This window comes from Glandiceps talaboti, chromosome 3 (genome assembly GCF_964340395.1).
Source record: "Glandiceps talaboti chromosome 3, keGlaTala1.1, whole genome shotgun sequence".
Classification (NCBI taxonomy): domain Eukaryota; kingdom Metazoa; phylum Hemichordata; class Enteropneusta; family Spengelidae; genus Glandiceps; species Glandiceps talaboti.
Window position 1 is genome coordinate 2,525,149 of NC_135551.1, and position 22,352 is coordinate 2,547,500.

General features: G+C 33.9%; 1 protein-coding gene across 3 annotated transcripts in view; it reads left to right on the forward strand.

Annotated features, from left to right (window-relative positions):
• The first annotated feature begins 1,811 nt into the window (after window positions 1-1,811).
• Window positions 1,812-22,352, forward strand: part of LOC144432929 (syntaxin-binding protein 5-like) — a 162,923-nt gene continuing 142,382 nt past the window's right edge. For all 3 annotated transcript variants that reach the window (XM_078121235.1, XM_078121236.1, XM_078121237.1), the window contains exons 1-2: window positions 1,812-2,036; window positions 2,143-2,240. In XM_078121235.1, the coding sequence (XP_077977361.1) occupies window positions 1,896-2,036; window positions 2,143-2,240 (239 nt within the window). In that variant the 5' untranslated portion in view covers window positions 1,812-1,895. The remainder of the gene's footprint in view (window positions 2,037-2,142; window positions 2,241-22,352) is intronic.

A 22,352-nucleotide genomic window follows, 5' to 3' on the forward strand; every position in this document is an offset into this window, starting at 1 on the left:
TATGTACACACTGAGTAATAATAGGGGTATGTACACACTGAGTTATAATAGGGGTATGTACACACTGAGTTATAATAGGGGTATGTACACACTGAGTAATAATAGGGGTATGTACACACTGAGTAATAATAGGGGTATGTACACACTGAGTAATAATAGGGGTATGTACACACTGAGTACTAATAGGGGTATGTACACACTGAGTACTAATAGGGGTATGCACACACTGAGTAATAATAGGGGTATGTACACACTGAGTAATAATAGGGGTATGTACACACTGAGTACTAATAGGGGTATGTACACACTGAGTACTAATAGGGGTATGCACACACTGAGTAATAATAGGGGTATGCACACACTGAGTAATAATAGGGGTATGTACACACTGAGTAATAATAGGGGTATGTACACACTGAGTAATAATAGGGGTATGTACACACTGAGTAATAATAGGGGTATGTACACACTGAGTTATAATAGGGGTATGTACACACTGAGTAATAATAGGGGTATGTACACACTGAGTAATAATAGGGGTATGTACAAACTGAGTAATAATAGGGGTATGTACACACTGAGTAATAATAGGGGTATGTACAAACTGAGTAATAATAGGGGTATGTACACACTGAGTTATATGAGATTATTTGAATTCTTTGCATAGAAACATTATTGGTAGTGATTTGTAATTACTCTGTCGTTCAGTTTTGTCAGGTTTGTAAGTAAGTAAGTAAGTAAGTAAGTAAGTAAGTAAGTAAGTAAGTAAGTACGTACGTACGTATGTGTGTTGTTGTTGTTGTTGTTGTAATTGTATTAGTAATAATAATAATAATAATAATAATAATAATAATAATAATTGTTTTTGTTTGTTTGTTTGTAAGTCTGAGCCCTATATACATGTATAGAGACCGTCTACATACTAATAATATCCCTATCCATGAGTTTAAATGATGTTTTCATCTACATCATATGCAAGTTTTGTTTATTTATGTATTTTTATTTATATTTATCTATTTTCCATTTATGTAAGTATTTATTTATTTATAGATGTACTTTGTTTGTTTGTTTGTTTATTTATTTATTTGTTTGTTTGTAATGCAGTTCATGGGTTCCCTATGGTTCCTATAATAAACATAAACATACTTAAAACATAATTTTGAATTTGAAAATTATTTAAGGAATGTCAGGGATTTTAGTTTACGGAAATTATTTATCAAAATTTAGGTTAAGTGCTAGTAATCATAGTTTAGAAATAGAATTAGGTAGAAGGAGATTCCCAAGAGTTCATGTTGATTTAAGATTTTGTAAAAGGTGATGAGTTGCATTTTATTTTAGACTTCAATTATTAGTGTTAGAGAGAAAAAAAAGTTGTTGTTGTTATTATTAATATTGTTGTTGTTGTTGTTGTTGTTGTTGTTGTTTACTACACTTTATTCACTGACAATAAAGTTGTGTAATAAAGTTATTATTATTATTTAATTATTAATATATTATTTCTTTGTGAAGTACCCTGGGATCACACTTTTTAAAAAAAATAAAGTCTCTTTGTATTTACAGCCTGTAATACACTGTGATGTTGCACAATAATATTAGTCTTGAACTATGATCACCACTGTAATCCAAGGGTAGATCTAAACGAAATGGGTGTATTTACATTGTAAGCTAAGATTGGAAAGAAAGATGAATTATGAAAGGTATGACGAGAACTTGAGAGGTCACTGAAAGGTAAATATCCGGGAACTATACCCACAATGCTTTGCGTTTATTTTCCAATTTCTGTCCTTGAGTTCGTCAATGCAGAGCGCAGTGAATCCAATGTGGACGCTCGACGACATGGACTATATGTGATCGCTCGGTTTAAAATGGCCTGCTCTTGAAGGAATTTAGCAGTGATGTCTGCCAAGGCGACCATGAAGAAATTTGCAAGTATTGGCCGAGTGCTGGACGGATTGCGGTCGGGCTCAACCCCTGCTCCGAAAACAGAAACTGAAATAATTGAAACTCTAAGTTCGGAAGATTTCACAGTGAGCAAGGTAGGTTGATAAATAAAAATATTTAAAATATATATATATATATATATATCAGAAATTGAAGAAATTATTATTTTTATTGGACGTTGCTTTCATGTTGTTGTTTTAGGTTGTACGACATGGATTTCCGTTCGAGCCGACAGCAATGGCTTACGACCCCGTACAGAACATACTCGTCATCGGCAGTAAGAACGGTTCGCTTAGAATGTATCCTTTTAATTTCATTCATTCGCCATTGAGATTAGTGAGGGATCACTGTTTTCACTGCTAGAGAGATCGACGTGATTTCAGGTAAATCTCATCATATTTTCCTTCGCTTTATGTGTTTTCAATTCCACGATAATAACATGTCAGACATTTCAATATTTGTCGACCGTTGTCATATATTTTGTCGTTGTGATTCTTTCCCCGTGAGGCATCGAACAGGGGCTCGCTCTCTCCAAAATCGTAAATTATGCAAATAGGCAGATTGAGTCGTCGATTCTCGAAGTAGAATTTAAATTCGGGACCGTAGTGCACAAGTTGAAATTGTGTATTGCTATGACAGGAGTCAGTTACCTGTTTTACTGGCAATTTTCGTCCGTCGTAAAGTGACTAGAGAAGGGAGCAGCCCACTTTGTACAAACACAGCAATGCCCATAGCTGGCTAGCTGACAGGCTTTCTAATATGCACTGCTGACGTCATAGGCATATTATATTAATAGCGGTGTATGAGCTATGCAAATAGTATACATCCAGTGACTTTCTTCAACACTAATTGTGTTGAGTAAATACAGTCAGAACATGTCAGCAGAAAAATCAACATTGTGTGTGAAATCATGTAGTCAATATTATTGCCTATTGGTCTACTTAATATGACGATATAAAATTCTTTGACATCTAAGCCATTAAATGTGTGTTATTGAGTGACAAGTCAATTTTCTAGATTAATTTTCAAGTTACATGCTCCCTTTATGCCTTGTTTGTGATTACCAGTACTGTATGTTAAAAGATGTTTGCAAGTATTTATAAATCTAGTGTGTGTTTTATTTAAGTGTATTAATTAACATCTATTTTGGAAATGAAAAAATTGCATTAATATTACATAATATTAACTGTAAATAAAGAGAATCACAGTCAGGGTTTAAATTGTTTGAAGAAAGGGCAGAATAAAATAAATTTTACCATTTTCACTTATTCTTCATCTTCTCGTCTTCTGTATACATGTATTTGTCAAGTACATGGGTGGGGAGGGGCAGTTTTATTTTTAATTGATAATTCTGTGACTGCTCACCTTGCTTTAGTGGTTAGCTATAAATAACATTACAACCAAGTCAAAATAATATTGTGATATTGATAAATTTCATGCATGTTAAATTGTGAAATCTTGTTAGTATAAGTAGGCATTGAGATAAGCTGTGTACCTGTTTATTATGTGCTTATAGTAGTATGTGATATTTTTAAACCTCAACATATACTATATTAAGTCAGGCTTTATATGTTATTCATGGCATGAAATATGCTGGTTTATTTACACTGTGAGGTGTGCTATGAGGGTATTTGTTTAGGAGTGTCCTCCTTCACTCTTGTCACACCTCTTGATAATGTAACAATTTAAACCACTTCAGGGAAAGTCTAAATAGTTTTAAACCAGTTACCTAACTATACAGACAGTGTTTTTATTCTGTGTAGGAGTATCAAAAACTCTACCTTCAGAGTGGTCACCCACTCCTTGCCTCCAACCAAAGACTGTATGAATGAGGTCAGCATGTAGTCCTATTATCCTTGCATGAAAATATTCCTGGAGTAAATGCAGTCATGATCATGATATGTTGTGTTGTGAACTAAACTAGAAAACATTGCAAGCCAGAATCACATATGTGTCCATAATGTATGAGTTAAATCTCATACTAACCTAGAATCGATCCAGGCGAATGGAGATTTTGAATTTTGATTTTGTGATGGGGAAATAACAAATTCAAAACCCCTATTGACATGGATTCCAGGCTAATCTCGTACAAATTACAGTGGTTTTTTTTCCAGGCTAATCTTGTACAAACTACAGTGGTTTTTATCCAAGCTAATCTCGTACAAACTACAGTGGTTTTTATCCAGGCTAATCTCGTACAAACTACAGTGGTTTTTATCCAGGCTAATCTCGTACAAACTACAGTGGTTTTTATCCAGGCTAATCTCGTACAAACTACAGTGGTTTTTATCCAGGCTAATCTCGTACAAACTACAGTGGTTTTTATCCAGGCTAATCTCGTACAAATTACAGTGGTTTTTATCCAGGCTAATCTCGTACAAACTACAGTGGTTTTTAGGCCCTTGTCAGATTCAGAGTAACATTTTGGTGATAAAAATAGTTGCCTGGTGCAATTATAGAAAAAACTTGTCAAAAAACAAAAGAATTATTCTGTGTAATCCTTATGCATGCTACACTGATATGTTATTATGTCAGAATGTGGGGTTGAATCTGTATCCTAGCCTAAATATGACAGGACTGTCCTGATGGAATTAAATACATCTACAAAGTCAAGTACAAATTGAAGTTCAAAGATTGGATAGGACAGTGTTTTTACTAAGGGTACAGCAATACATGCTTGTGTTTGTGAGTAAATTTTTGTTATTTCAACATTTTTTTCTTCTGTAAGGAAGAGATATATTTAATAGTGGGTGAAAGTCTGTGTGTGTGTGTCTGTCTGTGTGTCTGTCTGTCTGTGTCATCGTTTTCTCCAAAACGGCTGGCTCAATTCAAACGAAATTTTGTACACATGTTCCGTAGGGTAATGGCAAGAACTGATTAGGTTTTGGTAAACAAACCATGAATATTAATGAGCAATTTATGTAATGAATGGTTTTCAGTAATAAGGCTATATCTCAAGAATGCACGCTTCAAATTCATTATAACTTGGTACACACATTTGCAATACCAAAGTGCACCTGTCCTGAAAATATTAATAATGTAGCTTTTAGTTTTAATAAGTTATTGGCATATTTTCGGTAGGCCACAAAAAAGAAAAAAATAGTTTCTGGTCAGAAAATGTTGTCTAAAGTGGTGCGACTTTATCACCATTTTCTAAAAAACGACTGGCTCAATTCAAACGAAATGTATTGCATGTGTTCTGTAGGATAGTGACAAGAACTGATTAGGTTTCGGTAAACAACCCATGAATATTAATGAGCAATTTACATAATTAATGGTTTTCGGTAATTAGGCTATATCTCAAGAATATACTCTTTAAATTCAATATAATTTGATACATACATTTGCGATACCAAAGCGCACTTGTCCTGAAAATATTAGTTTTAGTTTTAATAAGTTATTGGCATATTTTTGTACGCCACTAAAAAGGAAAAAATAGTTTCTCGTCAGGAAAAGTGGTGCGACGATGCGATTATTTTTTTTTACATTCTCAACAAATGTTAATCAATCTACTCATCATTGCAGTTACTGTTCTTTTTATTTAGTACTTTACAGTAAGTGTGTATGGGGGTCAAATGTCATAGGCTAGTTCATGATTAGCTTTGCAGTTGTCTTCACTGGTGGCAATTAATGTAGGGAGAGTTACTTTTGTGTTTTCCCTTTCATCTGCAGACTGAATTGGCTTACGGAAGAAAAAATTAATGCAGGAAGGGGGGTACTTTAGTGATGGGCGCTGACCAGAAACAATTTTTTTTTATGCTACAACATTCTATAAAGCTTCACATTACATGTTGTTGTTGTTGGCCAGGAGATCACTAACAGCAATGGCCAAATAGCAATCAATGAGAAAAAATAACTTATTACATATGTTCTGGTGTATTCCAACAATTACCTGTAGGAACGACAATCACAAAACTTTGTCCTTATGGAAGGCATTCAGTTTAAATCTGGTATATATATGGGTGTGTTTTGTCTATAGGCTGCCAGTTGCTATCCTAACAAATATAAAGTTACATTGAAATGTATGACAGATACAGTTATATCAAAATAAATTAATATACAATTTATATTGAAAATAAATTAATATACAATGAATAAGTTATATCAAAATAAATTGATATATGATGAATATGTTATATTTGTATATTGAAATGGATTAAAGTGTATTTTATAAAACCATGGTAACGTGATGGAGGTAATTATGTGAAATTGTCATAACTGACATATTTATCTGCCATTTTGAATGAAATCTTATATGGTCCAAATATAGCGAGCACAAAATAATTTTTGGAAAGAAGAATCAGATCAAGAGAAAGTATCCCTTGAGTTTGAATGGTTTGATCCAGAAAATTTGTTTGAAATGTCAGTTTTGAAATCCCTGGATAAGTTTGACTGTTTGTTATGGCTCCACCATGGGATTAGCCCACTATTGCCTCAAGAGTGTAGATGAGGAGAAAGAGGGATTATTGTCAGCTGACTATTTTGTTTTTATGTCCCAAGTGTCATTAATATATCATAGACTGACTATGGGTATTACTGGAACATAACATGTGAGGTATACCACAATTGACAAGTTACAATATTAATTTTGTACTCAATTAATCTACAGAACTTTGCAAATGTCAAAAGAGAAGAGTTATTGTACATGTTAACAATTGGTCAGACTTGATAACAGTTTTTGATGTGCCAAATATACATGTATCTAGTTATTGTACGTGTTAACAATTGGTCAGACTTGATAACAGTTTTTGATGTGCCAAATATACATGTATCTAGTTATTGTACGTGTTAACAATTGGTCAGACTTGATAACAGTTTTTGATGTGCCAAATGTATCTAGGTGGATGAACTGATCCTGTCATTTTGATTGTAATATCACTCTTGAATAAGAAGCATAGGAAGGGGGTGGGGTGGGGTGGGGTGGGGAGTGTCACTCATCAGATTTACTAGTACAATGTAGTAGTACTCCTTGAAACTTTCTCTGCTTCACCCATTGTTAGGATCTCAATGCTGATAGTAACATAGAGGGCCATTTCATAGTGCTCTGTCCCACCTTCCCAATTAGTCAATAGTACCATGTTGTGAGAGTAACTTATCATGGCATGGTTGACATTGATCATACACAGTGACCTGTAGATCTGGTGTAGGACAACCTTCAGAGTTGCCAGGTTCATCATATTCCACATCCAGCATGTAAAAAATATCAGTGATTCCTAACATCAAAGATTATAGTACATTGTATTGTGTGGTTAATCAACTGTTCGGCATTGAAAAGCGTGGACTAAACATACAACAGTTTGAACCATACTGACGTAGTGAGAACTCAAACAGATATGATGTCTGATTCCGTGGACGACAATGACTCTGAATGATATTGAACTATTATTGTGTGTGTCAAATATTGTTGTTTCACATGAAACTAGTGATCACCTTGTTTGTCCTGGCATATCGCTTGTGAAATATACCTTACTTTTGATAACGTGGATTAGGACAATAACACAAAATTATATTGATAAACTGTTGCCTTTTATTTGCTGTATGCAAATTGAATATGCTGATGCCAGTCTATAGAATAAGTACGTTTACGACAGAATTTCCATGCGTAAGCAGGCATTTTTAAGTACTAAAGTATGATTTTGATGTAAACAGTAAACAAAACTGTTTGTTTTTGTAGTATCTATCAAATTCAAAGTAGTTCCAGGTTGATTTCAATCAATATTGAAAATAGTTCCAGGCTGATTTTGTTCAGTATTGCAATATACGGGGTGATACCTCATCATCCATAGAAAACAACGTAACTCATGGTGTTCGAATATATGAGGCATATAATAATGACATTGATGGAGACCTTCATATCCATGATGACTAAATTGTGAAGTTGTTGAACTTTGTACGTAACACTAAATGTGTTTTGATTTAGAATTCTTCATAACATGATGAGCCCATCAGTGATATGCAAATTAGGTCTAAAAATGTGTCTCTTTGGTCAAATATCTATAATTCCAAAATTACAGAACAGATTGAGCTGAAATTCGATGGGAATGCATCTGGGGATGTGTAGATGAAGGTGACTTCACAACATGATCATCTCATTGGCAATATACAAATTATGTCTAAAAATCTCAATTTTGGTAAAAAAATCTTTTATCTCAAAAACTACATGGTGAATGGGGTTGAAACTTGGTCACAAGTTGGTGGGGATGTTTCTGGAGGTGTTATTCTGCAGTTATTGTTCAAAACTAGCAACCATGACCACGCCCTTAGCAACAGGAAAATGATGATGCTCATTACAAAGATAACAACAGGGATGGGGAGGTAAGTGAATACAGATTTATAAAATGTATGCAAATTTCCCTAGCAACAGGCAAATGATGGTTTATATTGCAAAGATGAAAACTGGGAAGGGTAGGCAAGTGATAAAAACTTTAAAAAAATGTATGCAAATATGCCTAGCCATAAGACCACGCCCATTTTGTAGGCATTACATAGTGATTATAGATTACAGTATAGACAGTACATAGACATTATATAGTGATTATAGATTGCTGTATAGTGTACATAGAGTGATTATAGATTGCTGTATACACATAACAGACATTATATAGTGATGATAGATTATATGGCTGTGTACTTGTCTGAAACTGTTCCATATATGGACTGTGTACTTGTCTGGAACTGTTCCATATATGGACTGTGTACTTGTCTGGAACTGTTCCATATATGGACTGTGTACTTGTTTGGAACTGTTCCATATATGGACTGTGTACTTGTCTAGAACTGTTCCATATATGGACTGTGTACTTGTCTAGAACTGTTCCATATATGGACTGTGTACTTGTCTGGAAGTGTTCCATATATGGACTGTGTACTTGTCTGGAAGTGTTCCATATATGGACTGTGTACTTGTCTGGAACTGTTCCATATATGGACTGTGTACTTGTTTGGAACTGTTCCATATATGGACTGTGTACTTGTTTGGAACTGTTCCATATATGGTCTGTGTACTTGTCTGGAACTGTTCCATATATGGACTGTGTACTTGTTTGGAACTGTTCCATGGGATTTGAATTTGTACATATGAACAGTATGTGTGGTGTTTGGACGACTTGTTTGTTTATCCTTCTGTGTACCCATCTTTATAAACTATTGAATTATTTAAGTTCAATGAAGTGGGAAAAGCTGTCAATACAAACTGTGTGAGTGTTTGTCATCATCAAAGTCTCTGTTAAAAAATAAATTGAATTCACACAAGACACAAAGAGATTTACCTTGATAAATGCCAAGTGTCAGAGCATAGAGAAGGCCTGGTCAAACTGTTTTAATTTCATATTGTAATATAAAATGATGTAATAATTACTCAGGTCAGTCCAATTGATTTTATTAGACACAGCACAGATATTGTGATTATTTAGTTCAATTTTTAATTTATTGAGCTGAGAATAAACATCAGTGATTTATGATTGTATGTGGAAATTACACCTCATAATTATTACTGTGTTTGTATGTTTGGATGTATGCAAATTACACCTCATAATTGTTACTGTGTTTGTATGTTTGGATGTATGCAAATTACACCTCATAATTGTTACTGTGTTTGTATGTTTGGATGTATAGAAATTACACCTCATAATTGTTACTATGTTTGTATGTTTGGATGTATGCAAATTACACCTCATAATTGTTACTGTGTTTGTATGTTTGGATGTATGCAAATTACACCTCATAATTGTTACTATGTTTGTATGTTTGGATGTATGCAAATTACACCTCATAATTGTTACTGTGTTTGTATGTATGTATGTATGTATGTATGTATGTATGTATGTATGTATGTATGTATGTATGTATGTATGTATGTATGTATGTATGTATGTATGGATGTATGCAAATTACACCTCATAATTGTTACTGTGTTTGTATGTTTGGATGTATGCAAATTACACCTCATAATTGTTACTGTGTTTGTATGTTTGGATGTATGCAAATTACACCTCATAATTGTTACTGTGTTTGTATGTTTGGATGTATGCAAATTATACCTCATAATTGTTACTGTGTTTGTATGTTTGGATGTATGGAAATTACACCTCATAATTGTTACTGTGTTTGTATGTTTGGATGTATGCAAATTACACCTCATAATTGTTACTGTGTTTGTATGTTTGGATGTATAGAAATTACACCTCATAATTATTACTATGTTTGTATGTTTGGATGTATGCAAATTACACCTCATAATTGTTACTGTGTTTGTATGTTTGGATGTATGGAAATTACACCTCATAATTGTTACTATGTTTGTATGTTTGGATGTATGCAAATTACACCTCATAATTGTTACTATGTTTGTATGTTTGGATGTATGCAAATTACACCTCATAATTGTTACTGTGTTTGTATGTTTGGATGTGTGGAAATTACACCTCATAATTGTTACTGTGTTTGTATGTTTGGATGTATGCAAATTATACCTCATAATTGTTACTGTGTTTGTATGTTTGGATGTATGCAAATTACACCTCATAATTGTTACTGTGTTTGTATGTTTGGATGTATGCAAATTACACCTCATAATTGTTACTGTGTTTGTATGTTTGGATGTATGCAAATTACACCTCATAATTGTTACTGTGTTTGTATGTTTGGATGTATGCAAATTACACCTCATAATTGTTACTGTGTTTGTATGTTTGGATGTATGCAAATTATACCTCATAATTGTTACTGTGTTTGTATGTTTGGATGTATGCAAATTACACCTCATAATTGTTACTGTGTTTGTATGTTTGGATGTATGGAAATTACACCTTGTAATTGTTACTGTGTTTGTATGTTTGGATGTATGCAAATTATACCTCATAATTGTTACTGTGTTTGTATGTTTGGATGTATGCAAATTACACCTCATAATTGTTACTGTGTTTGTATGTTTGGATGTATGGAAATTACACCTCATAATTGTTACTGTGTTTGTATGTTTGGATGTATGCAAATTACACCTCATAATTGTTACTGTGTTTGTATGTTTGGATGTATGCAAATTATACCTCATAATTGTTACTATGTTTGTATGTTTGGATGTATGCAAATTACACCTCATAATTGTTACTATGTTTGTATGTTTGGATGTATGGAAATTACACCTTGTAATTGTTACTATGTTTGTATGTTTGGATGTATGCAAATTACACCTCATAATTGTTACTATGTTTGTATGTTTGGATGTATAGAAATTACACCTCATAATTGTTACTATGTTTGTATGTTTGGATGTATGCAAATTACACCTCATAATTGTTACTATGTTTGTATGTTTGGATGTATGGAAATTACACCTTGTAATTGTTACTGTGTTTGTATGTTTGGATGTATGGATGCAATTGTCTACTGAAAATAATCATATTACAAGTGGCTGACTGTCATAGCTATATATAAAACAGTTTAGTTTAAGGTAATTAAAACATAATATAAACATTTGTGAAGGTCTACATTTATTGATAAACACACATTGAATTCTTTAGAATCAATTTTATTGTAAGTATTTTGATTTTAGACTGAATATGTTATTTGTGTTGCATAATTATGATGGTTACACTCATTCATTCACTAAATTAATATATTGATTGTTGAACAAGTTGAACAAAAAAATATTGAATTTATACCCTGGTCGTTCTATGTCACAACATATCTATGTCACTGAATCATTGGTTCTGCTGTGTTCAAAATGTGAGTCAAACATACAAAATTGTAGTATTTTCCAAATTTTTCTTTGATATTACAGGTGTTGGTATAATTATATTATTCTCCAATATTTGTCTTTATTCGCCTGGAAAATATTTGATGTAAGGGTTGTCACTACCTACTTGTCTAGCGACTCATAGTGACCAGGTCTCCCTTAGGTAAAAAATAGAAATATCTAATTAAATTTATCCTGCGACATTCAATATTTTCCTATAATTTATTTACTTTAATTGAAATAATTACCAACTTTGTTGAATTTTCAAGGAGGGTGTATATTTGTACATCAAACATTGTTTGCAGAGAAGAAAATGATCCATCAAGCTGTAGTGTTTAATATGCATATATTATGTTAATTTACTTTTACATATTATGTAAATGAGTACCAAATCTGACCCTGTCTCTTAAAAGTCATAGGAATTCTTTAATAGAAATAAATAAGGTTATGATAACGTACTGTCTTCATGCTTGATTGCATGTGTATTGTAAATTGTATATTATTATTATTTTATTTTTCTTGTCATAAATGTACATGTGTGTTATTCAAAATTCATGATTCCAGGCAAGTGTGAGATCTTTATTTGTATGTCTGAGATTGTACTGCAACTGAGATGAAATTTCTAATGGAGGATTTTGTCGTAGCATTATTATTAGTAGACAGTCATTTAGAATTGAAAGAAGAACTATATCAACAGTGTCGGTTAAATCTAACTGAGTTCCCTACAAAAATAATACTATAACTTAATTTTACCACGGTTCCTCCCAAACATAGTCTGTGATCTTTTGTCAGTTTACTCACAGACTCCACCAACCTCAGTTTACTCACAGACTCCACCAACCTCAGTTTACTCACAGACTCCACCAACCTCAGTTTACTCACAGACTCCACCAACCTCAGTTTACTCACAGACTCCACCAACCTCAGTTTACTCACAGACTCCACCAACCTCAGTTTACTCACAGACTCCACCAACCTCAGTTTACTCACAGACTCCACCAACCTCAGTTTACTCACAGACTCCACCAACCTCAGTTTACTCACAGACTCCACCAACCTCAGTTTACTCACAGACTCCTACAACCTCAGTTTACTCACAGACTCCACCAACCTCAGTTTACTCACAGACTCCTACAACCTCAGTTTACTCACAGACTCCACCAACCTCAGTTTACTCACAGACTCCACCAACCTCAGTTTACTCACAGACTCCACCAACCTCAGTTTACTCACAGACTCCACCAACCTCAGTTTACTCACAGACTCCACCAACCTCAGTTTACTCACAGACTCCTCCAACCTCAGTTTACTCACAGACTCCACCAACCTCAGTTTACTCACAGACTCCACCAACCTCAGTTTACTCACAGATTCCACCAACCTCAGTTTACTCACTGATTCCACCAACCTCAGTTTACTCACAGACTCCACCAACCTCAGTTTACTCACAGACTCCACCAACCTCAGTTTACTCACAGATTCCACCAACCTCAGTTTACTCACTGATTCCACCAACCTCAGTTTACTCACAGACTCCACCAACCTCAGTTTACTCACAGACTCCACCAACCTCAGTTTACTCACAGACTCCACCAACCTCAGTTTACTCACAGACTCCACCAACCTCAGTTTACTCACAGACTCCACCAACCTGTTTACTCACAGACTCCTACAACCTCAGTTTACTCACAGACTCCAACCTCAGTTTACTCACAGACTCCACCAACCTCAGTTTACTCACAGACTCCACCAACCTCAGTTTACTCACAGACTCCACCAACCTCAGTTTACTCACTGATTCCACCAACCTCAGTTTACTCACAGACTCCACCAACCTCAGTTTACTCACAGACTCCACCAACCTCAGTTTACTCACAGACTCCACCAACCTCTTTGGTTTAAAGCAAGGATTCACACAACTTGTTTTTGCATGTTAGTGAAAATTTACTACATTTACCGGTACCAGTTCTATACAAAAATATAGCCGAGTTCTTTAACAAGATCCATGTAGTATCTTCAGAGTTCGGTATTATCAATCAATATGTAGTCAATAACAGAAACAGCATCAATAGTTTATTTGTCAAACCCAATTCATAGAAATATTCCGAGCATCTATTTTAATATGGGAATGAATATTGAAATTGCTACACAAGGAATTCAAATGAGTCATTCATTTAACTTGTATATGAGACTTACTAATGTTTTCTGAATTTTTAACCATTTCTTAAAATTAAGTATTTTGACGTCTTCAGGCTCGAAATTAAATTTTAAATGTGGTGGTCTGTGTGGACCACCAAAGGTTGCATTCTGGTGGTTCAAACTAAAATGTGGTGGCCACTGCATTCTGGTGGTTCAAACTAAAATGTGGTGGCCACTGCATTCTGGTGGTTCAAACTAAAATGTGGTGGCCACTGCATTCTGGTGGTTCAAACTAAAATGTGGTGGCCATTGCATTCTGGTGGTCCAAACTAAAATGTGGTGGCCATTGCATTCTGGTGGTCCAAACTAAAATGTGGTGGCCACTGCAAAATTAAACTTTGATTTGTTTTTACCATGTTAATTTTCAATAAAGATTTTCACTGCAAACCGCCTGCACACACACATGTCCCGCAACAGTGGAAATAGAATGACTGTATGTTCCCACTGATATTGTTCAGTTTCTTACATAAGGTCATTGTACCTGTTAATAAATTTATCCATAGGTCCATGTAGGAAAGTGACAGGTGTAAACCTTGAGTGAAAGTTTGGTTTTGAATCCATGGCTATGTTAGTTTGACTTGTATGGATACCGAATATATTTTGAATCCATGGCTAATGTTAGTTTGACTTGTATGGATACCAATATATTTTGAATCCATGGCTAATATTAGTTTGACTTGTATGGATACCAATGTATTTTGAATCCATGGCTAATATTAGTTTGCCTTGTATGGATACCGAATATATTTTGAATCCATGGCTAATGTTAGTTTGACTTGTATGGATACCGAATATATTTTGAATCCATGGCTATGTTAGTTTGACTTGTATGGATACCGAATATATTTTGAATCCATGGCTAATGTTAGTTTGACTTGTATGGATACCGAATATATTTTGAATCCATGGCTATGTTAGTTTGACTTGTATGGATACCGAATATATTTTGAATCCATGGCTAATGTTAGTTTGACTTGTATGGATACCGAATATATTTTGAATCCATGGCTAATATTAGTTTGACTTGTATGGATACCAATGCATTTTGAATCCATGGCTATGTTAGTTTGACTTGTATGGATACCTATATATTTTGAATCCATGGCTAATATTAGTTTGACTTGTATGGATACCAATATATTTTGAATCCATGGCTAATATTAGTTTGACTTGTATGGATACCAATATATTTTGAATCCATGGCTAATATTAGTTTGACTTGTATGGATACCAATATATTTTGAATCCATGGCTAATATTAGTTTGACTTGTATGGATACCAATGTATTTTGAATCCATGGCTAATATTAGTGTGACTTGTATGGATACCAATATATTTTGAATCCATGGCTAATATTAGTTTGACTTGTATGGATGCCAATGTATTTTGAATCCATGGCTAATATTAGTTTGACTTGTATGGATACCGAATATATTTTGAATCCATGGCTAATATTAGTTTGACTTGTATGGATACCAATGTATTTTGAATCCATGGCTAATATTAGTTTGACTTGTATGGATACCAATGTATTTTGAATCCATGGCTAATATTAGTTTGACTTGTATGGATACCAATGTATTTTGAATCCATGGCTAATATTAGTTTGACTTGTATGGATACCAATGTATTTTGAATCCATGGCTAATATTAGTTTGACTTGTATGGATACCAATGTATTTTGAATCCATGGCTAATGTTAGTTTGACTTGTATGGATACCAATGTATTTTGAATCCATGGCTAATATTAGTTTGACTTGTATGGATACCGAATATATTTTGAATCCATGGCTATGTTAGTTTGACTTGTATGGATACCAATGTATTTTGAATCCATGGCTAATATTAGTTTGACTTGTATGGATACCAATATATTTTGAATCCATGGCTAATATTAGTTTGACTTGTATGGATACCAATGTATTTTGAATCCATGGCTAATATTAGTTTGACTTGTATGGATACCGAATATATTTTGAATCCATGGCTATGTTAGTTTGACTTGTATGGATACCAATGTATTTTGAATCCATGGCTATGTTAGTTTGACTTGTATGGATACCAATATATTTTGAATCCATGGCTAATATTAGTTTGACTTGTATGGATACCAATGTATTTTGAATCCATGGCTAATATTAGTGTGACTTGTATGGATACCAATGTATTTTGAATCCATGGCTATGTTAGTTTGACTTGTATGGATACCAATATATTTTGAACCCATGGCTAATGTTAGTTTGACTTGTATGGATACCAATGCATTTTGAATCCATGGCTAATATTAGTTTGACTTGTATGGATACCAATGCATTTTGAATCCATGGCTAATATTAGTTTGACTTGTATGGATACCAATGTATTTTGAATCCATGGCTAATATTAGTTTGACTTGTATGGATACCAATGTATTTTGAATCCATGGCTATGTTAGTTTGACTTGTATGGATACCAATGTATTTTGAATCCATGGCTAATATTAGTTTGACTTGTATGGATACCAATGTATTTTGAATCCATGGCTAATGTTAGTTTCACTTGTATGGATACCAATATATTTTGAATCCATGGCTAATGTTAGTTTGACATGTATGTAGCTGTACATAACATACAAGACTACTTGTCATGTACACACACAAGTATACTTATGTAAAGAGGATTCAGTGTTGGATAGGGTGTACAATGTGGATAGGGTGTACAATGTGGATAGGGTGTACAATGTGGATAGGGTGTACAATGTGGATAGGGTGTACAATGTGGATAGGGTGTACAATGTTGACAGGGTGTACAATGTTGACAGGGTGTACAATGTTGACAGGGTGTACAATGTTGATAGGGTGTACAATGTGGATAGGGTGTACAATGTGGATAGGGTGTACAATGTGGATAGGGTGTACAATGTTGATAGGGTGTACAATGTTGACAGGGTGTACAATGTTGACAGGGTGTACAATGTGGATAGGGTGTACAATGTTGACATTTAAGTCATTTTATCCAACAAAACGGTTTCAAAAAATTGTCCAGTTACAACTGGTGCAGTTTTTCAGGAGATAAAGACTAGTTTTAACTTTTGTGATGAGATTGCCCTGAGCTTATTCAATCTGGACATGACCATGTACAAACATAAAAAATGATCTAAATGACAATGTCACCAAGGGTGAAGTTCCTTGTGCTGTGAAACTGCATGTACAATCCTGTGAACTGACCTCATTATCTGATAGAATTACATGTTTCTATGATTTTGTACAAGTTGAGTATTGGGCGTCATGTGACTAGGGCCTACTTACATGTGTGTTTTGTTTTGATTGGTTAATCAGGGGTAAATTTGCATTTTTTGAAATGTCCCATCTGTACTGCATATTTCAGAAATGTGAGGATTTTAATTCACATTCCACTGGATGCTACAAAGTGAAATGTAAGCCTTATTTAGTTACATAGTATACTTTTGGATTCAAATTTTTAACTTTTACTATTACTTTGTTGTAAGAAAATTCCAAAAAATGCCAGAGTCATCAAACAAAGTTTGAAAGTAGAAGTAAAAATGATATTAGAATTAAGCCTTTTTTGAATCCAATATGGCCACTGAATCCAATATGGCCACTGACTACTGTATTAAATGTGTGGGATGATGGAGAGTTGTTGAATTCCTTGACAACAAGATGATAAACCTTCAAAGTAGAGAATTGTTGAATTCCTTGACATTGAGATGATAAACCTTCAAAGTATTGTTATTACTTCAACATGAATAGGAACATGGCAAAGTTGAGAGAGATTTGAAGAACTTTGATTTCAGGGAAAATAGAGCAAAGATGCATTCTGTGATAACATAATGTCTAATCTGCAAAAAAATAGGAAACTTGAGGTAAGAATGAAATACTAATATTTTTTTCTGATGGTGTCAAACAACATGAAATTAAGTTACTAATAGTATTGAGGTAACAAGGTGGTTTTACTGCTTTGATAAGAAAACATGTTGCCAAGGGAAAGAGTTAGCTATTTGAAATGATTCTTCCACCATGTTTGATGGCATTCAAGAAAAGAAAATTCAATTGCTATTCATGTAAATTGTAATCTGAAGTTCAACATTATATAAATTCATAAATGAAATATTAAATGATGTACATTCCAAATGAAAATAATAGTAATATTAAGAATTATTGAATGAACCTCGGTCTTGTAGGAACAGGTAATCTGTTAAAAAGTGAATCCTATAGCAGAGTACATGAAGGAGAGGTTTTCATGAAATTGAATCAAAAATCTTTTGAAAAGGTAGAATTTTTACCTCAGTGTATCTAGGTGTAGGACTGATTTAGAAAACCTTGTTTGGGCCCAGATGCCATCTTTGAACTAGTGGTGGAAAGATAATATAGTAGAGCTTGGCTGTCACCACTTGTGGAGGAAAAAGGTAGTTATCCACAGATATTTGGACATGTGATGAGGTTAACTTTGGCATATGGGATGCTAATCAAAATACAAGCTTCACATATATGTAGAATCAGCAATACATGCCCCAGACAAATCAGCCCATTACCATATGACAGATGTGACACAGGGACTAAGTAGTTGTCATAGAAACAAATCTCCAGGCTAAGGCCATTTGTGAACTCTGTTGTAGGAGTATCTCCACACATACATACACATATATATATATGATGTATACATATATATGATGTATATTAATATCAGTAACAAGATTGGAAATTATTCAGAATGTAGGAAAGTCAGCGTATAGTTTGCCATCCATCAGTTTTGCAGCTTAAGACGTGATGTCGTGATTGACTACTAAGTTTGGGATTCTGACAATGGTGATTTATATCATTGTAGATACAGACTGATATCCTTGGCTGTTACTATACAGAGTCTGTATCATGAGTCATATCAACATCACAAAATACCCTTACACAAGGTATAGATGAGGTTCTTTAAAAAGAAAAAAACAGACTCAAAACTCATCAGTCAGGAAATATTAAGGTTTAATGGTCATGTAATTCATTAAGATTCTGTAAACATAAGAAAATGGAGTAATTAACTCATAAAACATTGCCACACATCAATAGTATTTTTTACTATATATTCCTTTTTCATGAGATTTTATGCCAACATTTTTCATGGGTTATAATTAGGTGATAGTATGTACATGTCGGTGGAGGGTTTATTGTTGTACACTTATTTTTGATTATAACATTACAGGAAAAAATCAGAAACTACCTTTCAGTGAAAGGACAAGTTCTAAATCTTGCAATTTTGTCATGGTGTGGAGATTTAAACTTTAAAAACTACCATGTTAATTTTTCTTTATGGACCTCAGTGTCATAGCTATGTTGTGAATGTTATGTATGTTCTTTATGGACCTCAGTATCATAGCTATGTTGTGAATGTCAGTATATTCTTTATGGACCTCAGTGTCATAGCTATGTTGTGAATGTTATGTATGTTCTTTATGGACCTCCGTGTCATAGCTATGTTGTGAATGTTATGTATGTTCTTTATGGACCTCAGTGTCATAGCTATGTTGTGAATGTCAGTATGTTCTTTATGGACCTCAATGTCATAGCTATGTTATAGAGTGAAGTTCATGTACACTGTACATGTACATGTAAATGTTTGATATATGCATGTAGTGAAGTTCAAAGCTTTCAGTGACTGGTGTCTCCATGTGAAGTGATTCCTAATATTCTGTTCAGACATAGTGCTAGTGGTACAAATGTAGTACAATCCGAGTAACATAAAAACCTTGGTTACTATATTCAGGTATAATGTCAATGTTACTGGGTGCCTTTAATCACATCAAAAATTAGTCATCAGACTTGTTAGCATAGATGATACTATTGATAGCGTACACTTTGACATTTTAACATACATGTATTGTATGTATACAAAATGATACCATGGAATCATATGCCTAAACACTAAATTTGAGTTTTGCCAATTTAGCAAGTGATGGTCAAGCACAGTTCCACAAGTCAAGTACTACAAATACTTTTGATATGCTTTCACGTTTAAACTTTAGCTTATGCCATTTTAAAAGACTGAGTTGTTTATTATCTGTATAAAAATAACTTACCAAGTCCTGGCTCACTTATGTACTGTTAGTTATTGATGTTTTATGTAAATGACCAATTATAAATAGTCTACTAATTAAGTCAATACATTGTCTGTTATTATGGCAAAGATGATCAAAGTCAATCAATTGTATGCATTTCAAAATAAATTGAATGGGAAACAGTAAAATTAAGAACTCCCTAACCTCTGACTAGAACAGTTGATTCTCAGTGTGCAAGAATAACAGATTTTTCAAAAGTGATTGGAAAATTAATTAGGTCAGATTTAACAGATTATGTTTGGATCATAAACATCAAGAAAATTTGTTTTCCACTTTTCATCGGTAGAGGAAAGTATGTGTATTGTACTGTGTGACCTCTTTATAATGAACTCATCAGGGAAAGTGAATAAGGTATACATTGAAGTATTGGTTATAATAAAGTGTGTGCTTTGTTGGAAATGTAAGTTTGGGAATTTGAAAGGCTGGGTGTTCATAGTAAGAGTGTTCACTATAACAGAGTTCATTGTAAAGAGATTATAGTCACTATACATGTACAAGACTACAGGTATTCCACACATTTCTCGGTACCTGAAATAGAATATTATGTACTTCCTAGGTGCATCATAACGAACATTTGATTTCTTGGTCGACGCCATTTCATGTCTTGAACAAATAGAGCTAACAGTGTTGTTTGTTGTATGTATACCATCATGGTGGGTAGTAACATTATGACAGGTAGGCTGACACACACCCTCACAGAGTGTTGTCTATGGTATGTATGTATACCATCATGGTGGGTAGTAACATTATGACAGGTAGGCTGACACACACCCTCACAGAGTGTTGTCTATGGTATGTATGTATACCATCATGGTGGGTAGTAACATTATGACAGGTAGGCTGACACACACCCTCACACAGTGTTGTCTATGGTATGTATGTATACCATCATGGTGGGTAGTAACATTATGACAGGTAGGCTGACACACACCCTCACACAGTGTTGTCTATGGTATGTATGTATACCATCATGATGGGTAGTAACATTATGGGAGGCTTCTCAGGGTGTTACTATACCAGGTCTATTGTACTTTTCATAAATCAATAAAATTGCTGTTTTTAGCATAACTGAATTGATAAGGTTCACTAATACTATAAGCATGGCAAAGTGTCTGTCTGTCTGTCTGTCTGTCTGTCTGTCTGTCTGTCTGTCTGTCTGTCTGTCTGTCTGCCATGATATTTGGTGGGTAAATTACCTTGGGTGTCTAGTTGGGAAATTGTTCAAATCAAAATAATCTTACCACAGGTTTGTGATTTGGGTCAAAAAATGTGATATTTGGTAAAAAAAACGAGACTTCAGAAAACACTGACGAAGCCAGGGTGGATATCTGGCGAAAGCTTTGGTGAGCTAATTGAATTTTGGTGCAATACGAAGTTAAACCTATTAATTAAGACTGAACTCTTGCACAGATAAGCTTTCATCATATGCAAATTAGGTATAAAATCTGTCTGTTCGGTCAAAAACCTTAAACTCAAAAACTACCGGGCAGAACAGTTTGAAAATTGGTGGGAACATTCTTAGGCGTGTTTAGATTAAGAACTGTTCATGAAATGATGATTCCATCAATGATATGCAAATTAGGCTAAAATGTGTCTTTAGGTCAAAAATATGCAATTCCAAAACTGCTGAGCGCATTAGGCAGGATTTAATGGGGACGCATCTGGGGATGTGTAGATGAAGCTGTATTCACAATGTGATGATCACAATGTGATTATTTTATTTCATCTGTTAACATTTGTCATATTAACCTTAAAGTTGATAAATCATAGTATAGCAACTACATTGCACAGTAGACATGCATTGTGACTCGATTATAATAGCTGGTGAGTATTTTGCATAATAGCTAGTGGCTTTGGCACAATAGCTAGTAACTATTTTGCATAATAGCTAGTGGCTATGGCATAATAGCTAGTAACTATTTTGCATAATAGCTAGTGACTTTTGCACAATAGCTAGTAACTATTTTGCATAATAGCTAGTGAGTGTTTTGCATAATAGCTAGTAACTATTTTGCATAATAGCTAGTGGCTTTGGCATAATAGCTAGTTAATTTTGCATAAGAGCTAGTGGCTTTTGCAGAATAGCTAGTTAATTTTACATAATAACTAGTAACTATTTTGCATAATAGCTAGTATTTTGCATTAAAACTAATAACTATTTTGCATAATAGCTAGTGAGTATTTTGCATAATAGCTAGTAATTTGCAAAATAGCTATTAGTTATTTTCATACAGCTATCAACTACATGTGTATGTAGTATATTTTGCAGACATTGTATTACCATATTGATTATTTTGCAAACTAGCAGATTATTTTGTGGACTTACTAGCAAAGCGACTATTTTGTATAGTAGTATATAGTAGCACAGTTG